Source organism: Typopeltis vanoorti, chromosome 5 (genome assembly GCF_054136105.1).
Source record: "Typopeltis vanoorti isolate ZY-2024b chromosome 5, IOZ_Tvanoo_1.0, whole genome shotgun sequence".
Taxonomy (NCBI): Eukaryota; Metazoa; Arthropoda; class Arachnida; order Uropygi; family Thelyphonidae; genus Typopeltis; species Typopeltis vanoorti.
Window position 1 is genome coordinate 69,533,077 of NC_143553.1, and position 25,889 is coordinate 69,558,965.

A 25,889-nucleotide genomic window follows, 5' to 3' on the forward strand; every position below is an offset into this window, starting at 1 on the left:
CAGAACTTAAACTATGTCTCCAAAATTGAAGGATTTGTGTCTATTAAGAATCGTGTTTCTGAACAGTAAAGCAATACATATTTAAACTTTTTGTAACTATTTTAGGTTTTAATTTACAATTGTTCATAATTTTCAAAATTACTTAGTATAATCGTTATTGAATGGATGAAGATATAAAGTTCAAAAACTTTATAAGGAAAAACCTGTGTGCAAGAAAAAAAAAGCAGGTTTCAACATATTATCATTGATAAACACAGAGTGGATTAGAGCTATTCAGATGCGATAGCCCTTTTTTCATTTCAAAGGATACTAGAACTTACACAACTTTGACTGGACAAAGATAGCATTTTAATTTAAATTCAGAGATAATGACAATATTTATATTAAGCAAAATCAGCTAACGCCTTTTGCGTGCTTCCCATATAGGGAGTACGCGAGGTCGTTTTTAGCCCCATCTAACTTTTGGAGACTGAGTGGGCAGTTCAATCTCCACTGGCAGCCAATCAGAGATAGCTGGCCCAAGGCAATCACTAATTAAGCGGCACGCAGTGAAGAGAGAGACAGCACAACAAGTGCCTCCATCTCGTGGTCCCTAATCTAACACAATATATTTAATGCCTGAAATAATGTGGGTTCTACGGCCGATTGTCTTGAGTTTATGGGACGAAAAACCCGAGTTTCCGGGAGCAAAAACCCTCTTGCCCATGCCAGCGATCGACTAACTCGGGAACCAGTCGGAAAAAAAGGCCACATCCTGAGCTACACAAGCTCGTAATATTTATATTATTATATTCAAATTACCATTGATTCTCTCTCAAAGAGACACGCAACACATGCAAGCTAATTCCAACAGCTTTTATTTCAAAAAGTAATAAGCTTACACAACTTTGACAGGACAAAGATGACCTTTATTTAAATTCAGGAATAATAACATACTCTTTTTGGTCACAGTGAGGAACAAATAGGATGCATGGAATGCGTAATGGAAATTGACAAGGTTTCATGTTGATGCAGCAATGAAAGAAATCGGGTATAAGTGATTTATCTGCTGTTTTGCACAATCGAATCCTAACTCCCACAAACTTTTACGTCCGAAGCTTCGGCAGCTTTGTAGTAATCTTCTCCTAGGACCTGCCTGTAGTTCTGTTCCAGGGGTGCAACCTTCAACTGCGTGGTTGAATCCTTAAACAGAAGATCGGCTTGATTATGATACGATCCGAAAAGTTTAAATACTTGAGAAGTTGGTCCAAATTGTTCACTGGCTTTAGCTAATAAAGCAGCCGCTTCAAGACGTCTATCTGCTGAAGCACTACCAGACAACATCACCTAAATAAACGAGAGAGAGAAAAAAATGGAAGCTTATTTAATAAACAAGAAGACATTCTCGTATTAAATAAAAATAAACTACCTTTATAAATATGTTATATAAACACCCTCTCCCATGAAACCGGATAACTCATCTTTAAACGAAAATGCCTGTGAAGGTTAAGTCCTTAATATTTTAACTAACTACGCACACCAAAAAATGCAGATAGAAACGCATATGCATATATTTCATTACATATGTAATGAGATAGTTAAGAAGTTGCACGTGAATAATGTGTGTTTTTAAGATCTCATTTTTTGGCAGAGAAGTACAGGCGCTAAAATATTGCAAAAGTTTGATGCAAACATGGACTAGGTTTGGATGAGATATCGGCGTGCATGCTAAAGAGAGGTGCTAGAGAATTAGCCCCTAAACCCTGAAACCAGTTGTTTAAAATGTCTCAATACGAACGGTTGAGTGGTTTTGATTTTTTGACGGAAGCAGCTAAGGTTATGAGGCTGGTGTGTGTTATGTCTAAACAGCGCGTGTTTTTATGGTCTGCCTGATTGCTGAATAAAAAAAAAAACTGGATTTTTTTTTGGAGGAAAACTCCTTGCACCTCTGTATGAAACTGACTACGTCCCTCTCTGATGGTTCGTATCCTAGATGGATTCAAAATCAGATCTTCCAAAAAACGTCCTGGTTTAGGCCGAGCTGATGAAGCTCTCGAAATACAACTTTCTAGAATAATATCAAAAAGGCAAATATTTCGGGTCACTTGTGGCTGGTACAAATCGACTACGAAGTCCGCGGTGTCTCAGCTTTGTTATAATGATTTGTTGGTATCACATTAACGTCTTTCAGTGCTTTAATAGCAAATGACAATTCATGCAATGTTTTTCTGCAATCCTTAATTTATAACCCCTAGTGAGAAAGGAAATTTTTTAGTCAACCATCTATTTGACTCTTCGTAAGCTGAAGAGTCTCCTCCAACACTTTGAGTGCGTAAAGATGAGGGATGATCCCTCATTCTGTAGTTGAATGCATTGCAGGTTCCTCCATAATGGCAAAAGCGAGAACATTTTACATGGTTTTCTTTTCTTTTCTGTCATACGCATTTTTCCTGCATAGAAGCACACTGGGGGAAAACAAATTGCTTGAGAGAAGGGAATAAGAGAGAGTTCAGCAGTACAATCGGACATTTCATCGATTCAATATTATTTAACCATTATTAACAATTTGTTATCAGGTATAATGGAGTCGCTTCTACAGATCTTATTATTTTAGGTCCACAGTGTGGTATAGGTTAACTCTAGAACTTAAAAATAAATTTCATTTCAACAGCCTACTTACGTAATGAGATGGAACTTTAGCAAGATTGCAATTCTTGTAGTTTTGGACACTTTCTTGTCCACCTTGTTTGCATAACAGTTTAAAGTCATCCGAACGCAGATCTTTTGCCCACGAAAGTTGACTGTTGCCATCGGTATGGTCGGGCACAGTGCTGTCTTTGACAAATGCCACATCGCCTTTTCCATCTGCTAAGCACCGGAAGGCTCCAGCATACCCGCTGTAGCGTTCTTCTTGACCTCGAGAACATACATTATTACCAGATTCATCGCCGACACACTGACTACATAAATCTTTTGCACGTACTTGGCCAGGATTGTATTTCGGGTCATTTGCTCCAGGGACGCAACTGCCCGAAAAGAAGTCGGCGATTGCCACGGTTTTGTTACACTCGTTTGCTGGTATCGCATTTACATCTGTGAGTGCACCAACAGGAACTAACCAGCCAGCTGTTCTGAAAATGCCAGTGTGGCAAGACTTGAGTCCTGGAAAAAATAAATGAAAATAAGAGACTGGCTCATATTCATTACAGATAGTTAAATAAACACTATATGCTCCTTCTCCTTCTCTCCCAAGCTCTTCAAGGAAGAAGAAGGGTTTGTCAGATAAGTATCGATGTGCTGAAAGTAAAAAGAAAACACGGTTGAAATCTGATGCCAAAGTACAAGAAAAAAGACTCATGCCGGCTCAGACGTCGCCCGGTCAAACAAGGTTCGCGTCCCCAATCGAGTAATCAGGGTTGGATCGAAAAATCGGTTACTGAAAACAAAGACAAAAAATCAACCGCAGGCCTGTAAAGGATGGAATATCAATTGGCACATGGAATGTCTGTACACTCTGGGCAACTGGAAAATTGCAATTGCTTCAAGAAGAAATACAGATGTGATATATTGGGTATTTCAGAAATGAGATGGACATTGCCGGGGGAATCAAATGGTGGAAGAGTTCTCTGGTCAGGAAATGAAAGCAAGCATGAAGCAGGCGTAGGTTCCCTGCTAAGTAACAAGGTCTGTCAGGCAATGATAGTATACAAACCAGTTAGTGAAAGAATAATGGTTGCAAGATTCAGTGCACAACCATTCAAATATATGCGCCCATTGCAGAGAGTGCAGATGAAAACATTGAAAAATTTTACAGGAATCTACAACTAGTAATTGATGAGGTGCCAAAGCAGGATATACTCGTCATTGGAGAAGACTGGAATGCAAAGATTGGCAAAAATAACACAGGATGGGGAAATTTGGATATGGAGAAAGAAATGAACGTAGAGAGATGCTTCTGGAATTTGCCACGGATACCTAACAATTTGCAATACCAAATTCCAACAAAAAGATTGTCATAAGTGGACGTGGCGCTCCTTCGATGGCAAACACAGGAATATGATCGACCTGATATTAATAGACCAGAAATGGAGAACCTCAGTTCAACAGTGCAGATCATTCCAAGGAGCTGATATTGATTTGGTTCACAGTTTAGTGATTGCGAATATAAGACTAAAACAGAAGTACAAAGGGAAGTTCCAAAAAGTTAGAGACATCTCAAAACTAAATGAAGACAGGCTAAGAACAGCATATCAGAACATATTGGAAACTAAGCATAAGACCGCAAGTGAAAAACAAAAATATAAATACAAGAGCAGAACGACTGACTACAGTGCTAAAAAAAAGCAGTAGAGGAAATAATTCCTGAAAGAGAAAAGATCAACAAGAAATGGATAACTCAGGAAACCATAAAATCGGTATAAGAGAAAAGAGAACTGAAACTTAAGAGATAATTCAGAGGCAGCAGATGAGTTATACCGTCAAAAATGCAATGAAGTACGGAAAGCAGCAAGTTCTGATAAAGCTAAAATGGTTGGAGGACCAGTTTAAAGACATTGAACAGTACTATGGAGAACACAAAACTAGAGAGGTCTACAAACTTAAGAAATGTCAATAGGAAGTGGCAAACAAGATCAGTAGCAGTCAAAGATGAAAATGGTAAAGTATTGATGGACAAGACAGAAATCATACATAGATGGACAAGATATTTCAGCAAACTATATAAAAATCAACTAAATGATACTGCAACAGAAGTAATCAAAGAACTAAAAGCAATCTCTCCACCAGCAGAGATCTTTGAAAATGACATCTTGGAAGAGGAGGTGAATAAGACTATAAAAACATCAAGAACAACAAGAGTCTCCTGGAAATGACAACATAATAGGCGAGATGCTAAAATATGGGGGGAGAATCAGTTGCAAAAGAAATACATCAGCTATGTATTTCTTTTGCAACTGATTGCATTTCTTTTGTAATGAAATATGGAGATCAGGATATGCCGCCGAAGAGTGGAAAAAATCGGTCTTGGTTTTTCTTCATAAGGAATGCAGTGCTTTAGAATGCACCAATTACAGAACTATTGCGTTAATGAGTCATCTTGGTAAAGTGCTGATGAAAATACTAAACAGAACGCCTGAACGGGCATATGGAGGCACACGAGCAAGCCGGATTTCGACAAGATCGAAGTACAGTGCAACAAATACTCGCACTAAGATTAATAGCAGAGAAATCTCGAAGAAAGAACGAAACGATATATTGCTGTTGCGTGGACTTCCAGAAAGCATTTGATAATATTGACCAAAATATAACATCGGCTGTCTTGGAATACTATGGTGTGGACAATAAATTGATCTGCCTGCTGAAAGATATAACAGCCAAGCACAAGCAAAAATCAGGATAGCAGGTGAGACTGGAGATTGGTTTGCCACTAGTCAAGGGGACCAAATATCACCAATCATCTTCATCACACATCTGGGAAGAACACTAGATAAAATTAAAGAAGGTGGAGGCATTTCAATAAACGGCATGAGAATAAACTACCTCTGCTTTGCAAATGACATCGTCCTGATTGAAAAAGACGCAGCAAGGCTGGAACAGACATTGCAAACACTATACAGAAGGAAAAAGATGTGGACTAAATGTCAACTTTGAAAACACTAAAACAATGATATTCGGACAATAGGAGTTACTGAACAGAGTTACGATAGACAGATTTCAACTGAAAAATGTGGAACATTTCACATATCTTGGATGCCATATGACGCATGATTTGGACCCCAAAAAAGAGATAAAAATTAGAACAGCCAGAGCAACAACTATTTTAAAAGCCATGAACAAAATATGGAAGAGCCGAGCTCTAAAGATGCAAACTAAACTGCGCATTGTAGAAACCTGTATCTCCAGCAGCATGCTCTATGGATGGGAGGCGTGGGTACTCCTGAGAGAATCTGAAAGGAGAATATTGGCATTTGAGAGGAAGTGCTATAGAAAGATCTTGAGAATAAGCTGGATACAGAAAGTGAACAATGAGGAAATCTACAAACAAATACAACCAAAAGAAAACCTGATCCAGAAAATAATCAAAAGGAAACTACGTCTATTTGGCCATATATGTAGAATGAATGATGAAAGAAAACTAAAAACGTTGCTGTTTGGAATTGAAGGAAAGAACAAAGGAGGAAGACCAAACAAAGAATGGGGCGATGATATCGTCAAATGGTGTGGAAACTCTGCACAAACTGAGTCATCTTGCACAAAATAGAATGAAATAGAAGAATCATATCAAGATGGCAGCAGACACCTACGGGCATTGAACCTATGGTTGTTGATGATGAAATAAACACTGAAATATTACCGGAACTAACAACACGATTCGGGATGAAATATTACTTTGTGTCACAAGGAAAGGAAAAAGGGTTGAATATTCAAATTCTTTTAAGAGTTTCTTACTTTCCACTTACCTTTCAGATCATTTAGGTTGTTAACATCGGACTGAAATCTCGTAACAGCTACACCATAATACGTAGCATCAGAGCCTCCGTATAATTCAGCTGCTACTGGCTGCAAGTCAAAGTACCTAAAATATATGGACAGAATTATCGGTTGTGAAATTTAAATTTCAATCATCTTGAAAAATAGCTATTTAGAAAACAAAATAATTTCGTTTGCTGCACATGGATATTACATAATGTTTAAATGGAACAAACTCTGCATTTACTACGTATTTTGGTAGTGCAGTCTGAAACGTTGGTCTGAAACGTTTCTCGGCCTCGACCATAGATGGCAACACTATCGGTACGATTTTTTTTTCTAAGTTGGTACATCTGTCATAAGCATCCATGTGAAATTGCAAGTCATTCTATCAAGTAGTTTGTTTTATACAGCTGTCTGAAGCAAAAGTGTCGTCTGTATCCCTTGAAATGGATAAAATGGAGTATCGTGCAGTAATAAAATTCTTCGTAAAAGAAGGTTTAACGGCGTCAGAAATTCATTCGAAGTTCATAAAAGTTTATGGGCACTCTTCTCCTTCGACAATTAAGAAATGGACCGCCGAGTTTAAACGTTGCCGTACCAGCCTTGAAGATGATCCACGTGAAAGACGTCGAAAAAGTCTAATAACACCAGAAATCATTGATCAAGTGCACAGTATGGTATTGGATGATCGGTGAGTCAAAGAAAATGAACAATTACAAAAGAAAAAGCTTTGCGCAAGTTGGGTGCCGCGCTTGCTCACAGCAGATCAAAAACGCACTCGCATGAAAATCTCTGAACAGTGATTGGAGCGTTTTAACAAGAATAAAACTAACTTTGTACGTCGATTCATTACTATGGATGAGACTTGGATTCACCATTACACACCAACATCCAAACTGGACAGAAGCCGGTTGTTCAGCGCCAAAGAAGACAAAGTCGGTTCCATCAGCAGGAAATGTCATTGCATCGGTGTTTTGAGATGCTAAAAAGGCATTTTTTTAAAATTAATTATCTTAAAAAGTGTAAAACAATAACCGGAGAATATTATTCCAATCTTTTAACAAGACTAGTCAAAAAAATTCTTGAGAAAAGACCCGGTTTGCAGAAGGAAAAAATAATCTTTCATCAGGACAATGCACCTGCCCACAAAGGTGTTTTGGCAATGGAAAATTTAAGGGATCTGCACTGTGTTGTTGGAACATCCACCCTATTCCCAGTTTGGCTCCCTCTGACTTCTATCTCTTCCCAAAACAAACTCTTCCTCGCTGGTCAGCGTTTTTCTTCGAATCAAGAGGTGATTGAAGCTGTAGAGGGGTATTTTGCAGATCTTACTGAGAACTACTATAGGGACGGGATAATGGTGCTTGAGCATCGCTGGAATAAATGTATTAGTCTTAAGGGAGATTATGTTGAAAAATAAAAATAATGTTGAAATTATAAATGCGTTTTTTCATTGTTAGGCTGAGAACGTTTCAGCCCACTCTCGTATATCTTGTTCCAGTCCAGCACTATTACCCAGCGTAATATTCGAATAGTATTTATTTAAAAGTGCAGTGCTTGTTAATTCAAATTGAATCAACACTCAGAGAAATCTTTCCGATGTTAAAACATGCTTTCCGATAAGAATCAATTGAAGTTTTGAAGATATCAAGACTTGAATTGGTTTTCCAATTGATTCCATTCGATTAATAAAGTGGAAACAAAATGTTGAATGTTTCTGATGCTTCCATCCGTGAGCAAAATGGGGAAAAAAAAAAAAAAAAAAAACTTGGCGCTAATCAATTAAGTATTCATGTGAAGTCATTACCATTAAAGCACATATGATGTAAAAACGAGGGAGATTAGGTATTCCAACATAATGTTTTTCCCCACTCACTCTGTTTAGTCTATGCTGTATTTCTGGTCAGAAGTGGAATGACTGTTGATCAGAACTTTTCTTATTGTTCAAAAGAAGCCAAACTTGCTGAATCGAAAGCACGCGCGACTTCTGCACATGTTTACCACTTTACTAATTTTATGTTCGCTGTACAAAAAAAAAAAAAAAAAAAAATCAGCTAACGCCTTTTTATTCTAGTATATATAGGGAGTAGGCGAGGCCGTTTTTAGCCCTATGTTTCAAAAAGGGACTCTACTTCAATCAAGCGCCACCTTAATTTTCAGAATAAGGTCGCACAATAAGAGCCAAATAAGAATTCATTTTAAATTTCCTTTTATAACATGAAATAACAAGCAAATACAGAAAATAAATAGAATCTTTTTTTTTATCCTACTCAGTATCAACGTATAATTATAAAATCGGACAGCAATAGTGAAAAACTCACTCTAGTATTTTCTTACCTTCCTCCTTTATAAACATCTCCTCCGTCTAAAGCTATAACATCGGCATTATTTTCTTTTAGCGCTTCCATGCAAGCAGCACTGCTCTCGGTTTTAACACACTCAATCTTCGAAGGTAGCGTTCGGGCACAAGCTGCATAAATAAAGTCTTCGCATTTCTTTTTCTCTGCGTCAGATCTAACGCAGAACCTAAGAGGATTAGCTGTACATCCGGGCAATTCTCTTTCGATAAGGGAAACATAATCACCTGAAATCAAAACAGATAAAACTGATTTATAATTTCGCCTAAAAATCATACTGATATTTACGAAATACCTCTGACGGGTGTATCAAACTAATCTAGTGTGTTTAGTAATCTAAACTAATAATAATAATAAAGCGCCATCTTAATTTTCGGCTTAAGGACGCACAATAAGCGCTAAATACTTAACTTGGAAGTTGAATTTTAAATCTGCCTTAATTAGATGATTTCTATTTGCAGACTATCAGAAAATTTTGATAGTCTCTACAAATAGAGACTATCAAAAATTTTGTATCACAGCAAACGTTAAGTTGCTGCGATACAAAAATTAGATTCAATTTCTTGTCTTTACGAAGATATTCCCTAACTCGTAATTCGTACAAACCTAAATATTTATCCCAGGTATTCTTATCGCCGGTGGGAAGAATGTTCAGAATTGTAGACTGAGATCCAGATATGAAAGACTTCGAAAACCAGGAAGGTTTTGAGATTCGTGGGGGAGGGTAGCGACTCACTACATTCTGAAGTATAGAAACCAACCGGCTTTTCTCCTCCTCGCTGGTATCTGAAAAATAATATATTTAAATTAAACAATTAGATTCTTTAAAAATACTTTCACAGTTCTTCTAGCTCTCTCGCACACTGCACATGAAAAAAAGATGCTATTCTCTATGCACCTACAGTGTTGTTCGAATTTCCCAATTCTATTCTGCTACACTGATGATGGTTTAAGAAACTTAAATAGAAATATTTGAATAATTAATTACAGTTAATTATCTTTCCACTGTATTCACGAGTATGTTTTAATTCAGTTATTTCGAAACGAAATATAAGCACCTACTTAGTTTCGTTTCGTCCCCAAAATATCTAATTTTATTGAAATTTGGTATTTCAAATCTTTACTAAAATTTGTTGAGGAATTTCGATTTTGGTTTAAATCGAGATTGGTTTTTAATTTTGGTTTCCACTCCTAGTGGAAGTGAATAAAATTTAGTATTTTGATTTCATTCAGTCAACATGGTTGTCAAATGTACATACGTTAAGTTGCTGTGATAAATAATGATATCACTACACAGGAATATTGTTGTGTACTGCACCTCTGTTTGAGATTACTTTCATATTTGTAAGTATAAGAAACAAACAAAAAAAGTGAAATGAAAAGCGAGATTCATTTCTTGTTGTATTGCATTCACCTCCGTTATTATCAAACCAAATTCGAGTTCTGACAATCAAGCAGTTTTGATTATGATTGCTTATCACTGCGGGAAAAAAAAAGAGCAACTAAGACTCCAGGCGAGTGCAATTGTCTTTTATGAGTATATGTTTATATTCTCTGAGTTGTCTGTTTCCCCGTCAAAATCCCCCGTCACTTCCATATGAAACTGAATATCTTATCATAGATTTCCTGGCATCCTACACCCGATTAAAATCTAAGTTTTTGCAAGCAAAATGCTTTATCACTTCCTGAACTACGAACTCTTGATAAAGTCAGCAATATATGGTCTTGGCAGTATCATTATTCAAGATACAGTACGTTGCCAAGAGTATTGAAAAACGCAGATATCGACAAAGATCAAAATGTTACTTTTTTAAAAAATATGGTGGAGAATCATCTTTGGTCTTTATCGTAGTATTTGTGTAGAGTTTGATCCAGAACGTGGAAGTACACGTCTTCAATTACAGCAGCATTAATAATAATAAAAAAATCAGTGGATCAATTTTATATCACAAACATCATACCATCACGATTCCACTTCCGTGCTTAATATTTGACAAACACAATAGCGCACGTAGCATTTTCTCGTGTGCAATGAGATTCAGTTCTCCCATCTATGAAAACAAATTGTATCGAGAATCATCGCTCCAAAGTACACCATATCCAGTCGTCTAGATTTTTTTTTTTTTTTTGTTGCGGATTAAGCAGCATTACATTCATTGTTAAACATGAACTCTAGTTATCTGTTCAAAGTCGTTAAGCTCTGACCCACGTATGTCACATTAGTTCAGATTGAACGTGGCATTTGTCGATGTTTCCATTATATGTAATTCCATCTAAATTATGTATATGTATTTACATAATGTTTGCATCATCTGCGCTTTTTCTTTCTGTTGGGGGGGGGGAGGAGTTCCAGCACTTTTGGAGATAGTTAATATTACACTAATGCTATACTGAAGAATATTTTACATTCTGATGTGTGTTTTCAAAGCTACGTAATATTATATAAGGATACACGAGGGATGCAAAATAAAATATAGATAATAGCATACAATAATAAATATCAAATTTTTACCATTACAGACAACAAATGCGTTCGCTGGTGGTTCCATCCAGCGACAAGGTTCGCCATCGATAGGTCTCTTACTACCATCGAGACACAGAAATTCCATTTCATGATGGTCTTCGTGTTCGTGTTTCAAATGATCTTTTAAGGCATTCAATGAGGCGAAGGCAACATCTCCTTTCTGGTCTGCTAGACATCTTAGAGAACCGAGATAACCGGAATAACTTTCATCTTCTGCTCCACATGAAGCTGGATTTTGACAATTAGCACACAGACTTGGATGACGTTTTTCTGTAAACAAAAGCAATAAATTGAGTTTAATGAACGATAAGTGTGATGCTATATACAGGGTGTTCGGGATAAATTTGACAGTTTCGTAAGGAAAAAGAAAATCTTTGTATCTATTAAATTTAATGAATTGACAAAAAAACATTACACGCAGAGTTAATTACAATACTATCAACAAGATTTACTCAAAATAACCACCATTAGCATCGATCACAGCTTCAATTCTGCTTCGGAACCTCGAACAAGCTGATGCTACAGTCTCCCTGGGAAGGGCCGCAAAAACTGTTTTAATTTTATCCATTAACTGGGCTTTTGTATTACTGGAAGTGCGATTGGTGTCTTTTTCAACTGCGCCCCATACAAAATAATCCATGGGGTTAAGGTCTGGGGAGTTTGGAGGCCAAACATTTGGACTGGTGAAGTCGTAGAAATTTTCAGACAACCATTTTTGACTTTTCCCAGAGGTGTGGCAAGGGGCCGAATCCTGCTGCCATCCATACGGCCTACCATTGGCTACCCTTGTTATCCAGGGCTTGACTACAGTTAGCAACTCCACGAACAAAGCCCGAATTCCAATGCCAGGGTTCTTCAACACCTGTTCCTGCAGATTTGCGAGGAATTCTGCTGTACGAACGCAATCAGATCGTCTGCTAGGGATCTTTCTTCTTGCTACATCCTCGTACTCACCATTGCAAGTCTCTAGTTCATGCCTGATTGTTTTTACTGTATTCAAGGAGCATTGGGCAGCAGTCGTAATATCCTTATTTTGATGGCGGGCACGAATCATCATGATACAAGTTATTCTCTTCCATGATTCAGGTGGGTTCCAGCTATCCATCCTTTCTGACATCTTGTATATGAATGAAGAAGGGTCCAAACTTTTAAATGAAGAGAAGTGTGTGTTAATACATGTAACTTACGGAAAAATATAATTAATTATAAATATGTCAAATTTATCCCGAACACCCTGTATATATATATATATATATATATATATATATATATATATATATATATATTGTTGAAATTAGGATTTACTCGGGATGTATACATTTATAAAAATAAATTTAACTGACTAGAACCCGAGAAAGTATAACAAAAACCTTTAATACATCACAACTAGTTTCATCGGTGATCCGACTTCTTCAGGTGAGAAATAAAAACATAAGACATAAAATAACACGGTAAAAAATGAACTTTACAGCTTAATAAAAAGCAGAATAATAACAGTCATATTTGAATAGGTGACCGCGTGCTACCGTTGGCATGAGTAGAATGTGTGCGACAGCTAATTTTTGAGCGCCAGTACTGGATTACTGCGCTATGGGAATCGGGTAAATTGTAGCTAAGATTATTGTTTAAATGTGAAGGGTCCAGAACTATTTCTTTTGATTCGATGATTCTTCTTTCGAATTCATCCTTGCAAATATATAAATTAGTAGTGCGTTCCCAATCAACTTGATGTGGCTGTTCTTCAAGGTTAGAGTTTGCCGAGAAAAGGACATGACTGGAAAGGGCGCTCGCTCGTGCTCTACTGTAGGAGATGTCACGTCTATGTTCCTCAAGACGAAGTGAAACAGATTTGTCTGTCTGGCCAAAATAAGGTCGACCACAGTTGCACAAAACTTTATAAACACCAGGAAAATGCAGATGGTTGTGTTTTGGTTTTGGTCGACTCAGAAAAGAACGAAGTTTTGGCAGCGTAGTATAGTCGGTCTTTATGTTGAATTTTTTCAGAATCTTAGCTAGTTTTGGGGTAAGAGTGCTGATAAAAGGCAACTGTATATGAGTGATTGGGTTGGAGTCATCTTCTTGTCGAGGATGACTAATCCTCTCACACACTTTCTCCTGCAGAACTTAGTGTGCTCTCAAAGGGCCTTAACTTCGTTCCTTCTCCGACCTTCATTCCTAAAGAACTCTTTCTTACGAAAGTTGAGAAGGCAGCTGGACAATTACCAAAACAAACTGCGAATCTACTTAGGATCGAAGCCATCTTTACCATTAACAACAGTCGTCGTCCTACAGATAATCTATCGCCGACAGAAAGGAAAGCAATACACCAACTTCGTAACAACAATGACATTATTTTCCTACCTGCTGATAAAGGGAATGCAACTGTAATCTTAGACAAAGCTGACTACCGTTGTAAGATGAACAACTTGTTAAGTTCTAATACGTATTCTATGCTAGAAAGTGATCCCACAAGAGAACTTCAAAACCGTACAAACAATCTTCTGAAATCAACTTCTGAACTTCCTAGACATACAAGACTATCTCTCCGCTCTCTCCATCCCCTCATTCCTCGGTTGTACGGCTTGCCTAAGATCCATAAGGTTGACACCCCTTTAAGACCTATTGTGGAAGGGATTGACTCACCTACATACAATCTGTCTAAATATCTTGCAGCTTCTTTAAAACATTTAGTTGGCAATTCTTCTTCCTTCATCAAAAACTCTGAAGATTTCATCTCAAAAATAAAAAATTTGAATCTTTTAGACTCGGACAGAATGGTGAGTTTTGACATCGTATCTTTGTTTACGAATGTTCCTACAGATGAAGTTCTGAGTCTTCTTAAGGACAAGGTTTCTAAAAAAGTGTTCGCTCTTCTAACTCACTGCATCAATTCCGGCTATTTCTGCTACGAAGAGAAAATATACAAACAAACTAGCGGTTTAGCTATGGGCAGCCCTCTATCTCCAGTCTTAGCTAATTTTTTTCTAGAAGATTTTGAAGAGAAAGCTATTTCCTCAGCTACTTTGAAACCTAAACTGTGGTTACGTTACATCGATGACGTCTTCCTTATTTGGGGACATAGTTTAGAGGAACTGCAAAACTTCCTAAACCATTTAAATAACCAACATCAAAACATTAAATTCACATCTGAACTAGAGGTTAACGGCGTTCTCCCCTTCTTGGATCTAAAGATCAGTAGATTTCCTGACTGTCTTAAATTTTCAATTTTTCGAAAAACCACCCACACTGATAGATATTTACATGGTTCTTCTCATCACTTCCCACCTCAGAAACTGGGCATCATCTCCACCCTCGCCCATCGAGCAAGATGTCTCATTTCCACAGAAGAAGACCTTCAAACAGAGCTTAACTTCCTGAAAAACACCTTCTTAAATAATGGATATTCGTCTCGTAACATCACTAAACGTTTGAGACCACGCCAACATCCTCGACAAGAAGATGACTCCAACCCAATCACTCATATACAGTTGCCTTTTATCAGCACTCTTACCCCAAAACTAGCTAAGATTCTGAAAAAATTCAACATAAAGACCGACTATACTACGCTGCCAAAACTTCGTTCTTTTCTGAGTCGACCAAAACCAAAACACAACCATCTGCATTTTCCTGGTGTTTATAAAGTTTTGTGCAACTGTGGTCGACCTTATTTTGGCCAGACAGACAAATCTGTTTCACTTCGTCTTGAGGAACATAGACGTGACATCTCCTACAGTAGAGCACGAGCGAGCGCCCTTTCCAGTCATGTCCTTTTCTCGGCAAACTCTAACCTTGAAGAACAGCCACATCAAGTTGATTGGGAACGCACTACTAATTTATATATTTGCAAGGATGAATTCGAAAGAAGAATCATCGAATCAAAAGAAATAGTTCTGGACCCTTCACATTTAAACAATAATCTTAGCTACAATTTACCCGATTCCCATAGCGCAGTAATCCAGTACTGGCGCTCAAAAATTAGCTGTCGCACACATTCTACTCATGCCAACGGTAGCACGCGGTCACCTATTCAAATATGACTGTTATTATTCTGCTTTTTATTAAGCTGTAAAGTTCATTTTTTACCGTGTTATTTTATGTCTTATGTTTTTATTTCTCACCTGAAGAAGTCGGATCACCGATGAAACTAGTTGTGATGTATTAAAGGTTTTTGTTATACTTTCTCGGGTTCTAGTCAGTTAAATTTATTTTTATAAATATATATATATATATATATATATGACAAGACAGTGATAAAGGCAAATCCTTGCGTCTGTAAATGGATGAAGAATGCCGATTTAACTTACTTCATTCGGAACTAATTAAGAGCAAATAATATATTCCACTAACACCATCAAAATTAAATTTAAAAATATCGAAAAAAAATAAATAACTACAAAACAGCACATCCTCGTTTTCATTTTAATGCCAAATATTCAAATCCATTTAAATCACCTTTTAAAGTAAAAGTCCAAATCTTTAATCTTTTCGACAATGGGAGGAAGAGGACCCTCAAAACAATGCATTATGAATATAAGCTTACAACGGTATTACAACATACGTATTTCTTTTAAAAAATACTTGCGTTTAAAACGAATCGCTTTTGATAAAGATCATTTAACCCAGTTTCTTACAGATAAGATTTCTTTCTGTACAATAGCTTTTCAAAGAAGTCTTTTTATCATCATTATTATATAGTAAGTACTTAGAAGATTTATCATTCAATTAAATGGATTTAAGCATCTCGGACCTTAAGCTGAAAAAAAAAAGTTCTCATTGATGAGAACTGAAAACACTTAGTATATATATTATTGACAACAGAAAAGTAACTATCAATGAGGCAAACTACTTGCACAGTTTATGATTTTTTTCTGTCTATAAAATTAGTCATTCAAAACAGTCTTCAAAAAAAATAGTTAGCTACTCAATGCTCAAAATCAAACATGGCTTATAGGCAAGTTAATTTTTTCCCTCGAGTATACAAAACCTCGTACACCGATAGATGAACTGTATTCATAAATAAAATAAATAAATGCTAAAATATAAATAAAAAATAAAATAAAAAAGGAACATATCTTTGATAAACAATATACTTCTGCATTGTTCTTGAGAATTTTGCTAAATGCATTAGGATACTTCCTGATTTAAGTAATAATCTATGATCTCCTCAGTTAATTAGAAGTTCATTCGTTAAGTGAATCACCCTTTTAAATCTTATGCTTTAGAAATTGTTTCAGTTACTAAAACATAAAAAAGGACATTTATTCTGAAAATACTTAAAGTGCATATTATGTTATTTTAACAGCCTGCAAAGTTCCTAAATTCATCCAAGTGGGATATATAAATTTAAGAATAATCAACAGAATCACGCATGGGAGAGAACAGTGGTTTTGTCTGAGGAAACCAATGATTTTTCTTGCCTGATGTGAGATCACCAGGTCACTTTATTACAGGTCTAAAGTGGCTTGAAAAAAGGTATCATATTTGGTCATTAGGTTCTTCCCAGATTATCCATCCCATCCACAGTACTAAATTATAACAAGTTTAAAACCTCTCATTGCTTGATCAAAATGATGGTTCAGCCAAAGATAAAAGAAGTCCTAAACCACTTTCATCATATTAAAATAAATTATCATATTTAAGTACGGGATATTACATCCCATATTATTGTTAATTAGTAAATTATCATATATTTCCTAATACAAAGATTAAAAGGATAATCGACAGTGTATTTTCTCTACTAATTAGTTAGTAAATTAATAATAGAGTTATGTTAAGCAAAGAAAAAAGTAGCAGAAACTACATAATAGACTTACTTAACTCCTTATCTACAACGGGATCTGAGGACCAATTTCCTGCAGCGCAACTTTGTGCGAAAAATGACTCTACAGTGTATAATTCTCCTCTGCAGTCAGGTGGCATAACAGAACGAGCCAAGAGCAAGCTTACTGGAATTTGCCAACCTGACATTCTATTGGGCGATGATAAACATGCTCTCTTTCCCTTTAGGTCGTCCAGGGAATTGATGTTTGATGAACTTCTAACCACTGCTATTCCCCAGTAGGGACCTGCGAAGAAATTTAGTTATAGAGAATGATACGTTCTAATTACTTTTTGAAGGAGTAATAAAGTAACTTCAGGTAATACTGAATATCATTTTATCCACAAGCAGTATTCGTATTACATGAAGTTCCTCTATGTACCTGTACATAGGTATCTATATAATGCATAAATAAAATACAATAAGATGAATTAAAAAGAATCAGTTGACATGGAAACAAGGACGTTTCATATGTACGTGCATATTATATTTGCATATTAATTACGAACAACAGAATACAGAATAATACAGTACCATCACGAAATTAATTTTCGTGGTGGTACCTTTTGTGATCCTATATTCTATGCAAGTAGTAGAAAATTATAGTTTAGTAGTGGAGAAAATATGGAGATTAATACAAAAAAAAAAAAAAAAGTAGAGAAACATCCCAACATTTAGGATATATCTGTATGCGCAATATAAGTGATGATTGTAACCTTGGACAGGGTACCCCTAGGAAGATTTTGTCGCCCCATACAATAGCATACTTTGCCGCCCCTTCCCCCTAAAAAAACTCTTTTAATGACGTCTTAAATGCCATGGTGTTAAGCTAAGCTTCAACATGTCTGATCATCAATTCTAAATAGTAGCATTAGCTAATAATCATAAACTGCATTTTTTCAGAAAGAGAGAGACAATTTACCCTTTAACGGTGGAATTTTTTTCCCCTGAAAATGTGAATCTGCATTGGTAATTAAAATCAAGCGAAGACGAGTATACTCGTCAAACGCAGAGTAAATACAATTTTGCCGCCCCCAAAAGCTTGCCACCCCGTGCAAATGCACGTGTTGCACCGTCGGCAGAGTCAGCCCTGACCTTGGACCACTGTATATAGTAGTATTTTATAGATTCTACATAGCGATAAGTCCAGTTCATGCTGCGTGATATTCCTCACCGTTATTCATTTTCTTGCAGCCTGAACAGATGATGTTTTGCGAGAAGTTCATCGTTTGAAGGTTCCTTGTCAAGGACCTTGCTCTGTGAAGACGCATCCATTTGGATTCAAATGACCACAGTATTCTTCTAATCGCAGTCCTACATTTTTTGATCAAGTAGCGTCTTAATCAACAGGATGCCATAAGAAAAGAGTACGAAACGACTGCTGAGTTTCCTACTTTATATCTGTCTTTCTGCGAAAGGTCCGAAGTGTTATATAAGTCCTTTTCGACTAATCTGAGAGTATCCGTCAACAGCAGACTAGCGATTCAACATCAAAATCAAAGTCCTTGGTAAAGTTCTGTAGTCGTTACATAATATTGCGTTTCCGCTATAGTCACGGAAGTGAATGTTATATCTTCTTGCCACCTTTTACATGATAATTTGTATTACATAATCCCTCCCCTCTGCTTAACAGACACTGATTCCATCATAGCAAGATTTTCACTTCTCGAAATTAAAGTTGTTTGATAAGATCTTTAGAGTAACTAGAATCGTGTACTGAAGCGCATATCTCGAGAACCCTGTCGAATTCGTGCTCGGCACCTAACTTAAAACACTGCATTAAATAATTTGGCTTCGTTTGGTTTGGTGCTGCTTCCTTTCGAATTATTACGGGCGAAACAATCGAAGTATGAGATCAATGCATTACGAATTTTTCTATTAAAAATGAAATGGAATTTTTCGTTTTTGTACATAAAAGCTGTATCTGTATTTCTTAGATGAAAAACATTAGTACAAGTTTATAACAAAAAAAAAAAATGATACATTGTATTAATTGTACGCATTAAAACGTAACTTCTTGTAGACTTACCTCCATCATGCTCTTCATAAGCAATAGGAACTAATCCGAAATATTTTCCAGCTGTATAGATAAAGTAACGATCCAAATTGACCATATCAGCCTCCTTGTCTTTCACTTTATTGATACAGTCAAGTCTAAATTGAAATACAAGAAATATTTCATTTAGTTCGTAATCAAGGAAACAATAAATGTGTTTGTAATGGTTTAGTTCAAGTGTTACCCGTGTAACTACTAAAATATATTAAATGGAGCGAAACATCTCTTTTTTAGAAAACGTTTAAAGTTGAAAATGTTCTTCAAAAATTTTCAAAAATAATAGAATGCATTAAGAAAAACTCGAAAAAAAAAATCAGACATTATGATCGTAATTGCCCCCGTTTTTTTTTTGTTTTTTTTTGTTAGTTAATTAACAAAAGAAAAAAAAAACTACTACAGGGTTGGGTGTTAATTATTTTATTCTCTACATTAAGAGCTAAGAAAAATAACCAACATTGATTTTAATATTTAAGATTAAAAAAAAAAAGAAAATGTTTGCTCTACATTAGTAAATTGAAGGGCGTGAGAAGAATTCAAAACTTGGGAGTTTGAATTCTTCTCAATTCAAATTTGGAAGTGGATATTTGCAAGTTATTTTAACTTAGTTTTTCATGCACTGGAGGTTTAAGTTTCTTATGTACATTATTTAATATTTACTCAAAAGTTAACAAATGATACTGAATAATATTAATTCAATGTTTTTATTTTAGAAATGGAGATATTTACCTGTCTCTGCCTGATACACATTGAAATGTATCAGGAACATCTGACATCATCTGCTGGCAGTCATTACTGAATTCTTCTGGTACACACAGACGAATCAAGCCTGAAATATAAATTTCATATCAATGCACTGAAATTATCACAAATTTTATTATATCAGAGTTTTGGTTACAATATATGAAATCGTTCTTTCTTGGTGTCTCTGATGACGTCACAGGGAGACCCAAGTACTTCGATCGGTAGTACCCCAAGTTTTCAAAAGTGAACATGTAGGCCATCACAAATTTATTAATATCTCGTCCGCGCGGTTAGCCGAGTGGCTGTGCGCTTCGCAACCATATGCCTGGGAAAGGAGTGTCCTGGTTCGATTCCTGTCGACGACGTGAAGAGCTTAAGGATCTTTCACAGACATAACCGGTCTTGGGCGTGCACTGCAGAGTTTTTCTCCCCAGTTTATCTGCGTTTTTTTCCTCCCGCAAGCAGACAAACCGGCCCCGTGAACACACGCAGATAAAGACATGGGGGACACACCGGGAACAATAGGGCTAGCCACTCTATCCTCGGGACGGGTACGGCTTTGAAGGGCTAAGGATAGCCCCGTAACAGGCCACTGGGCCTAATACGTGAAGGGAAGGAGAAGATTAATATTTCGAGGAATGCACTTTAAAGAGCTAAACCAGTGACAGTCTCTTGAGCTATATTAGATCGTGACAGGACTAAAATGCTTGAATGAAAATAAAAAAATAAGTTAATTATTTGGTAGATGTTACGTTAACCGGACCGTCAACTTTTTAAATGACGTACATTAGTTGTAATTATGAAAACAAGAACCTACATGCTTTTGAAATAATCTTGGTGGGATGGAAATCCCATCAAGATTATTTCATATATTTTGTTACAGATAATCAACCCCTCTGAAAAATTTCCTTAGAGTGTATTTTATTTATTTTTCCATAATGAATTCATAATTTTGTCATAATGCATATTTGTGTTCTATAAAACGTATACATTTCTCAACAAAGTATTTATTTCTCAGTATTGAGAAGAACAAGCTCGTTTTATTATATTTCAAAATACATTTTTTCAATAATGCAGTTTATTTTAAAACGCAAGTAAAACGAACAGAACGATTTGTTCATGTAATTAGAAAAACAATTTGACAAAAAAAAAAAAAAAACTGATTTTCTAATTACGATTTTTTCTAATTGTTTAGGAAAAAATTCGAAAAAGATATTTGAAGAATGATTAACTTTTTATTTAATTATATTTTGAAAGATTCAATTTTTCAGAAATGTAAGTAAGAACATGCTTTTATAAAAACCATAATCCCATTGACATAATCCCATGTCATTGAGTGGGATAAAAGTTGTATTCCTTACATAAAAGAGGATTACCGCTCTCGTATTTTTAAAAAAGCCACAACAGTCGCTCGTTCTGTAGAAAATATTAATAGGAACCACGGTTTAATATTATCCGAGATCTGGAAGACTCTAGTTAGATCTCTAAACACACAGGAGATGAACTTTAGTACCAACTATAAAACGTTCCTAAACAACAACAAGTGAAATCATGTACGCGCACACGTGTATTGCACACGTTCAGTGTTGTTTTGTAATTGATAATTAGATTTTGGTTAATGTCTAGTCTGTAACATGTTTCGTTAGCTTTAATTCCTATCATCAGTCCTGTACCTTGAAGATGCCAATAGCTCAAGTTGGTGAAACTAGTTTTTTTCTCAGATACTTGATCAGCATTTCCCAAATAGTCAATTCACATAATCCCGTTCTTTCCCCAATAGTATGACGTAATTTATGAACGAACACGTATCAGACTTTGCAATCCCCAGACTGCAAACAATCTCATTCGCGTAGTGAGGACTCATTTGCATGTTTTCTGTGTGGTCTTATTATTATTATTATTACTGGACACTTTCAACGATTCATTACGGGAGGATACTCCACCCACACAAGTCACCGTCGTATTCCTTTTCTGTATCTATTTTCCTGCATTTTAAGATGATGCCTGCATGTCTAGAAATTATATGCGTTTTTATTTCTGCTGTGAGATAGTAAAACCAGATAAATTTTAAAACAAAAAGTTTGACCGATTTTTTTTTTTTAAATCGGTAAATACTGCGCCATAATAACTATTATCATAATCTAACTGAAATTCCACTCATCTTCCTTGAAATTCTTCTTAGTTCGCCATTTATTCTAACTGCGACTTTGAGGAGAACTAGCAATCAAGAGGAACGCAGACAAGCAGAAAATATTTCTTATCTTTCCTCCCCAGAATAATATCTTTCTTCGTAACACACTCCCTCTGCTATGGACAGTTCTTTATCATTTTAGCCAGAAGAAAATCAAGGAAGAGAAGGAGGAAGTATGGCTCTTCATATTAAAAAAAAAAAAAGGATAGTGTAGTCTTTAAACTTCTGCAATTATTTTCCTTACAAAAACACTTCCGCTGAGGTCCACATAAAATTAAAACAGTAGCTACAACTTTGATGGCCTGTATTTCAAAACAAACAAACAAAAACAATACTATTTTTTCACACACACAACTAGATACAGTGTGAGCAGGCCATATGTTTATGGCAGTGAAGATCGTGTACAAAAGCAATGCACTTATCATTTCTCTATAAAATGGACATGCTTGCCACAATTATAAATATATCCTCTACGCCATTTTAAGAAGACAGCATTCTTTAGCCCTAAAGTTTAGTTTTGTTTTTTTTTTAATTGGTTTCTACCTTCGTCATCAGAAGATTAATGCAATTTTTAACCGGCGTGGACAAATGAAAGTATCACCCGAATATGGCAGACAAATGCCGCATGTCATGCTTGTAACATGTTATTGTATGGTAGTGTGTATGTTTTATATTATTATTATATTATTATTCCTGATACCTCCAAGGATTCCGAAGACTCATCATGGGAGGACATCGACAATTGTCTCTGCACCTAACCTCTACTACGAAGCATCTCCATCAACGCCATCTGCCGCCCACCTCCAACACCACCACAACTAGTAATTTTTGTCTGTAAATTGCGTGTGTTCTGAAGGGCCGATTTGCATGTAATGCGGGATGAAAAACCCGAGTTTCCGGGAGAAAACCTTGCTACCTCCGTATGAGATCGGCTAACTCACCTTCGATTGAAATCGACCAGATAAAGATTCCTCCCGTCGCGACGAGAATCGAACTTAGGCCTATTCCAATCGAAGGGCGCAATGTACCGTCGTTCTTCCAATTGCGCTACGGAGGCGCAATTTTTATATGGTCATTTTATCATAGTTTCGAAGCGAAGAAGCCAAGGTTGCTTCTGCTTAAATGTGCCAAAGATCGACTAACTATGGGGAAAAAAAAGTAATTAAAAATATTTAAAAATGTAATACTTTTAAAATTAAAAATTAAATTTATTGATTTCGTCTTTTTCAAGTAATGAAATTCTATTTTTTTTTTTTTAATTCAAAAAATTAACAGGAAGAAACAGTTCCAGGAAGGAACTTTAAGACGGGATGCGTTTATCATTGCATTCATCTGGTCTTAAGAATAGATAAGGAATTTTGTCGACGTACTGACAGTTTCAGATAAACCAAGAGCAAATGTACAAGTACAAAATTTTACAGCCAATTAGGATTCCCCAGACTGAAATGCGATCCACGTCTTGATAGGAATTAAATACAGCGACAGCTGTATCTCAACATTTTTATGTTCAGATACAGATAAAATGTTTCGTGTAATTTTATTTTTAGGAATTTCACTTTTAATGCTCTTTAAAATATCAATTTTACAGACACATTAGAAAGTGCCATACTATTGATTAACTAAAAGAATAACATCGGATAAAAACTCAAGTAATTAAATTTCAATAGTTTAATGCAAACAAATCGACACATTTTTGCGTGCTTTTCACTGAAAAAATTATCTTTGCGAATCGTTACAATTTTAAGCAATAGCAGTATTTTAAAGGTGAGCTTCTTGGGTTCCAATTGTTAAAAGAGCCTGCATGATTTTGTATAGCCAAATCTTAATCCCTCATTTCGGTTCAGCATGCTATGTAATCTATTCACTTCAGCAGACTTTTTCAAAAATAAAAAAAAAAAAGTAATTCACAATATTGTCTATTCTGAAGGACAAGTTATTGTTCCAGTCCACCTTACCAGGAATCTGTCTACTCATTTCAGTTATAGTAAATATTCCTTTATTTAGACGTCCAACGAACGGGCCAGTCTATCCGGCTTACGTTTTACTTTGATTTTGTTCTCCAAAATTGTACTGTGTCTTCTACCGATATCAACGAGAACCTAAAGAATGTTAGGAAAACATACTCCAAACATTTCCCTGAAGTTCCTCCTCATATTATTGAGGACCTATCATGTCCAAGCACGATATGTCCAAGGCGTCTTTATGTTGTCACCATACCTTCTACCATATGCTGTCTAGATAACATATGGCACGAACCTGGATTCATCGCTATATGCGATGTATTTCCAGTGTTTTGGTATCCACTGTTGATTTTCCTTCACTCGCGACAGCAGCTGTAGCTTGTTTCTTAGTCGAAGGCAATCAAATAACTCGTGATAATAAGTTATTTGATGTTGCCCCTTCATCTGTCTCTCGCATTGAGTAGTTGTCTCCGGCTATATGTCCGAAGCTAATGCGATGTTTTCTATTTGTGAGATCATTCTCAGTATATTTAAGACACAGCTGAACCTGGCCATTCTAGCGAGACGCTTTCTAAGATATTTTAAGATATCAGGTCACGATCTTTGTTTATTACCACACGCACTCTCGAAAGTAGCTCCTCTCTTCGGAGGCTGGGTTGCGTAGATTTGAATTACAGCGAAAACAACCGAAGCTATGAAACCACTGTGTTATCATATCTATTAACTCCATATGTTGTTTGTGAGAATAAAGATCGAAATTTCTTCCGAGAGGAAGAAAAATACGCCACAGATTGATTAACTCAGGAATCGGTTTAAAAAAAAAAAAGGAAAAAAGTTCCTCTGGTCTGCGACTAGAATCCGACTTTCACTTGATCACTATGAAGATATTTCTTTATAACGAATGTTTTTAACCATTTTTCGCAGTTGCCTAAATATGATTCATACGGTTTTATAAGTAAAAATATTTATATATTTGTTTAGTGATCAGTTAATGTAGTAGGGAAGGAAATTTTGTTGTTATTGTTTTGAAATTGCGGCCGAAGCTAGTGAAGACTATGAGATCAGCGTCTCATGCCCGAAAATTGTGTGTATTCTGGTTGTTTTGCTTGTTTTTTTGTAGGAATATAGCATTTGTGATGTAATAGGTTTTTTCCAATCTTTGAACTCTCGTTAGGACAGCTTCTTTACATTACCGAATAGTAATAAACAAACTTAACATGCACTGCTCTTGGAAAATACAAATTGATAAAAAGATATCAGTGCTGCCCTCTGCCGATTTCAGAACGGAAAATAGGCTTCTAATGCCACATGTCTCCGTTGTGCATCTGTCACAACTCAAAATACCTATGCATTTATACTACGCTTCCCTTGTCTTAACTGTCTGAACTAAAATTTGTCATATTTAACTCAATTTCAATTTTTTAAAAAAAAAACGTCATTTTTGGATATCTTTTGATATAAAAATTAATAAATAAATACTAAATTTATATTAAACTTGCTAGTAATGATATTATATTTTTTAATCAAATTTTCTGTTCCTTTCAGGAGGAAGAGATAAATATATAATGCCAAATTTTTATGAAAGTGACATCTCTACTTACCACCTGTCTCTGCCTGTAATGTCACTGTGAGTGCAGCAAACAAACCGTACGTGAAAGGCAGCCACATATTTGCAATGAATAATCCAGCTGGGTACAAACAGCCTTTTAACCTGGTCGGAGCTTCCTTCACAGAGACCACGTGATCCGTAATAGTGCAACAACCAATGCAACGCATTCTAAGAATTAAGAA

The 25,889-nt window shown here is 36.0% G+C and overlaps 1 protein-coding gene across 1 annotated transcript; it reads right to left on the reverse strand.

Moving 5' to 3' along the window:
- Nucleotides 1–840: 840 nt before the first annotated feature.
- On the reverse strand, nucleotides 841–25,889 carry LOC150106506 (transferrin-like). Its single transcript, XM_090392502.1, has 10 exons — nucleotides 25,700–25,889; nucleotides 19,932–20,031; nucleotides 19,179–19,303; nucleotides 17,145–17,396; nucleotides 11,320–11,601; nucleotides 9,414–9,593; nucleotides 8,788–9,034; nucleotides 6,438–6,553; nucleotides 2,660–3,141; nucleotides 841–1,326 (listed from the first exon to the last, which is right to left on the reverse strand). Exons 1-10 carry the CDS (start codon nucleotides 25,872–25,874, stop codon nucleotides 1,069–1,071), a joined length of 2,217 nt encoding a protein of 738 aa, XP_090248628.1. The 5' UTR covers nucleotides 25,875–25,889; the 3' UTR covers nucleotides 841–1,068.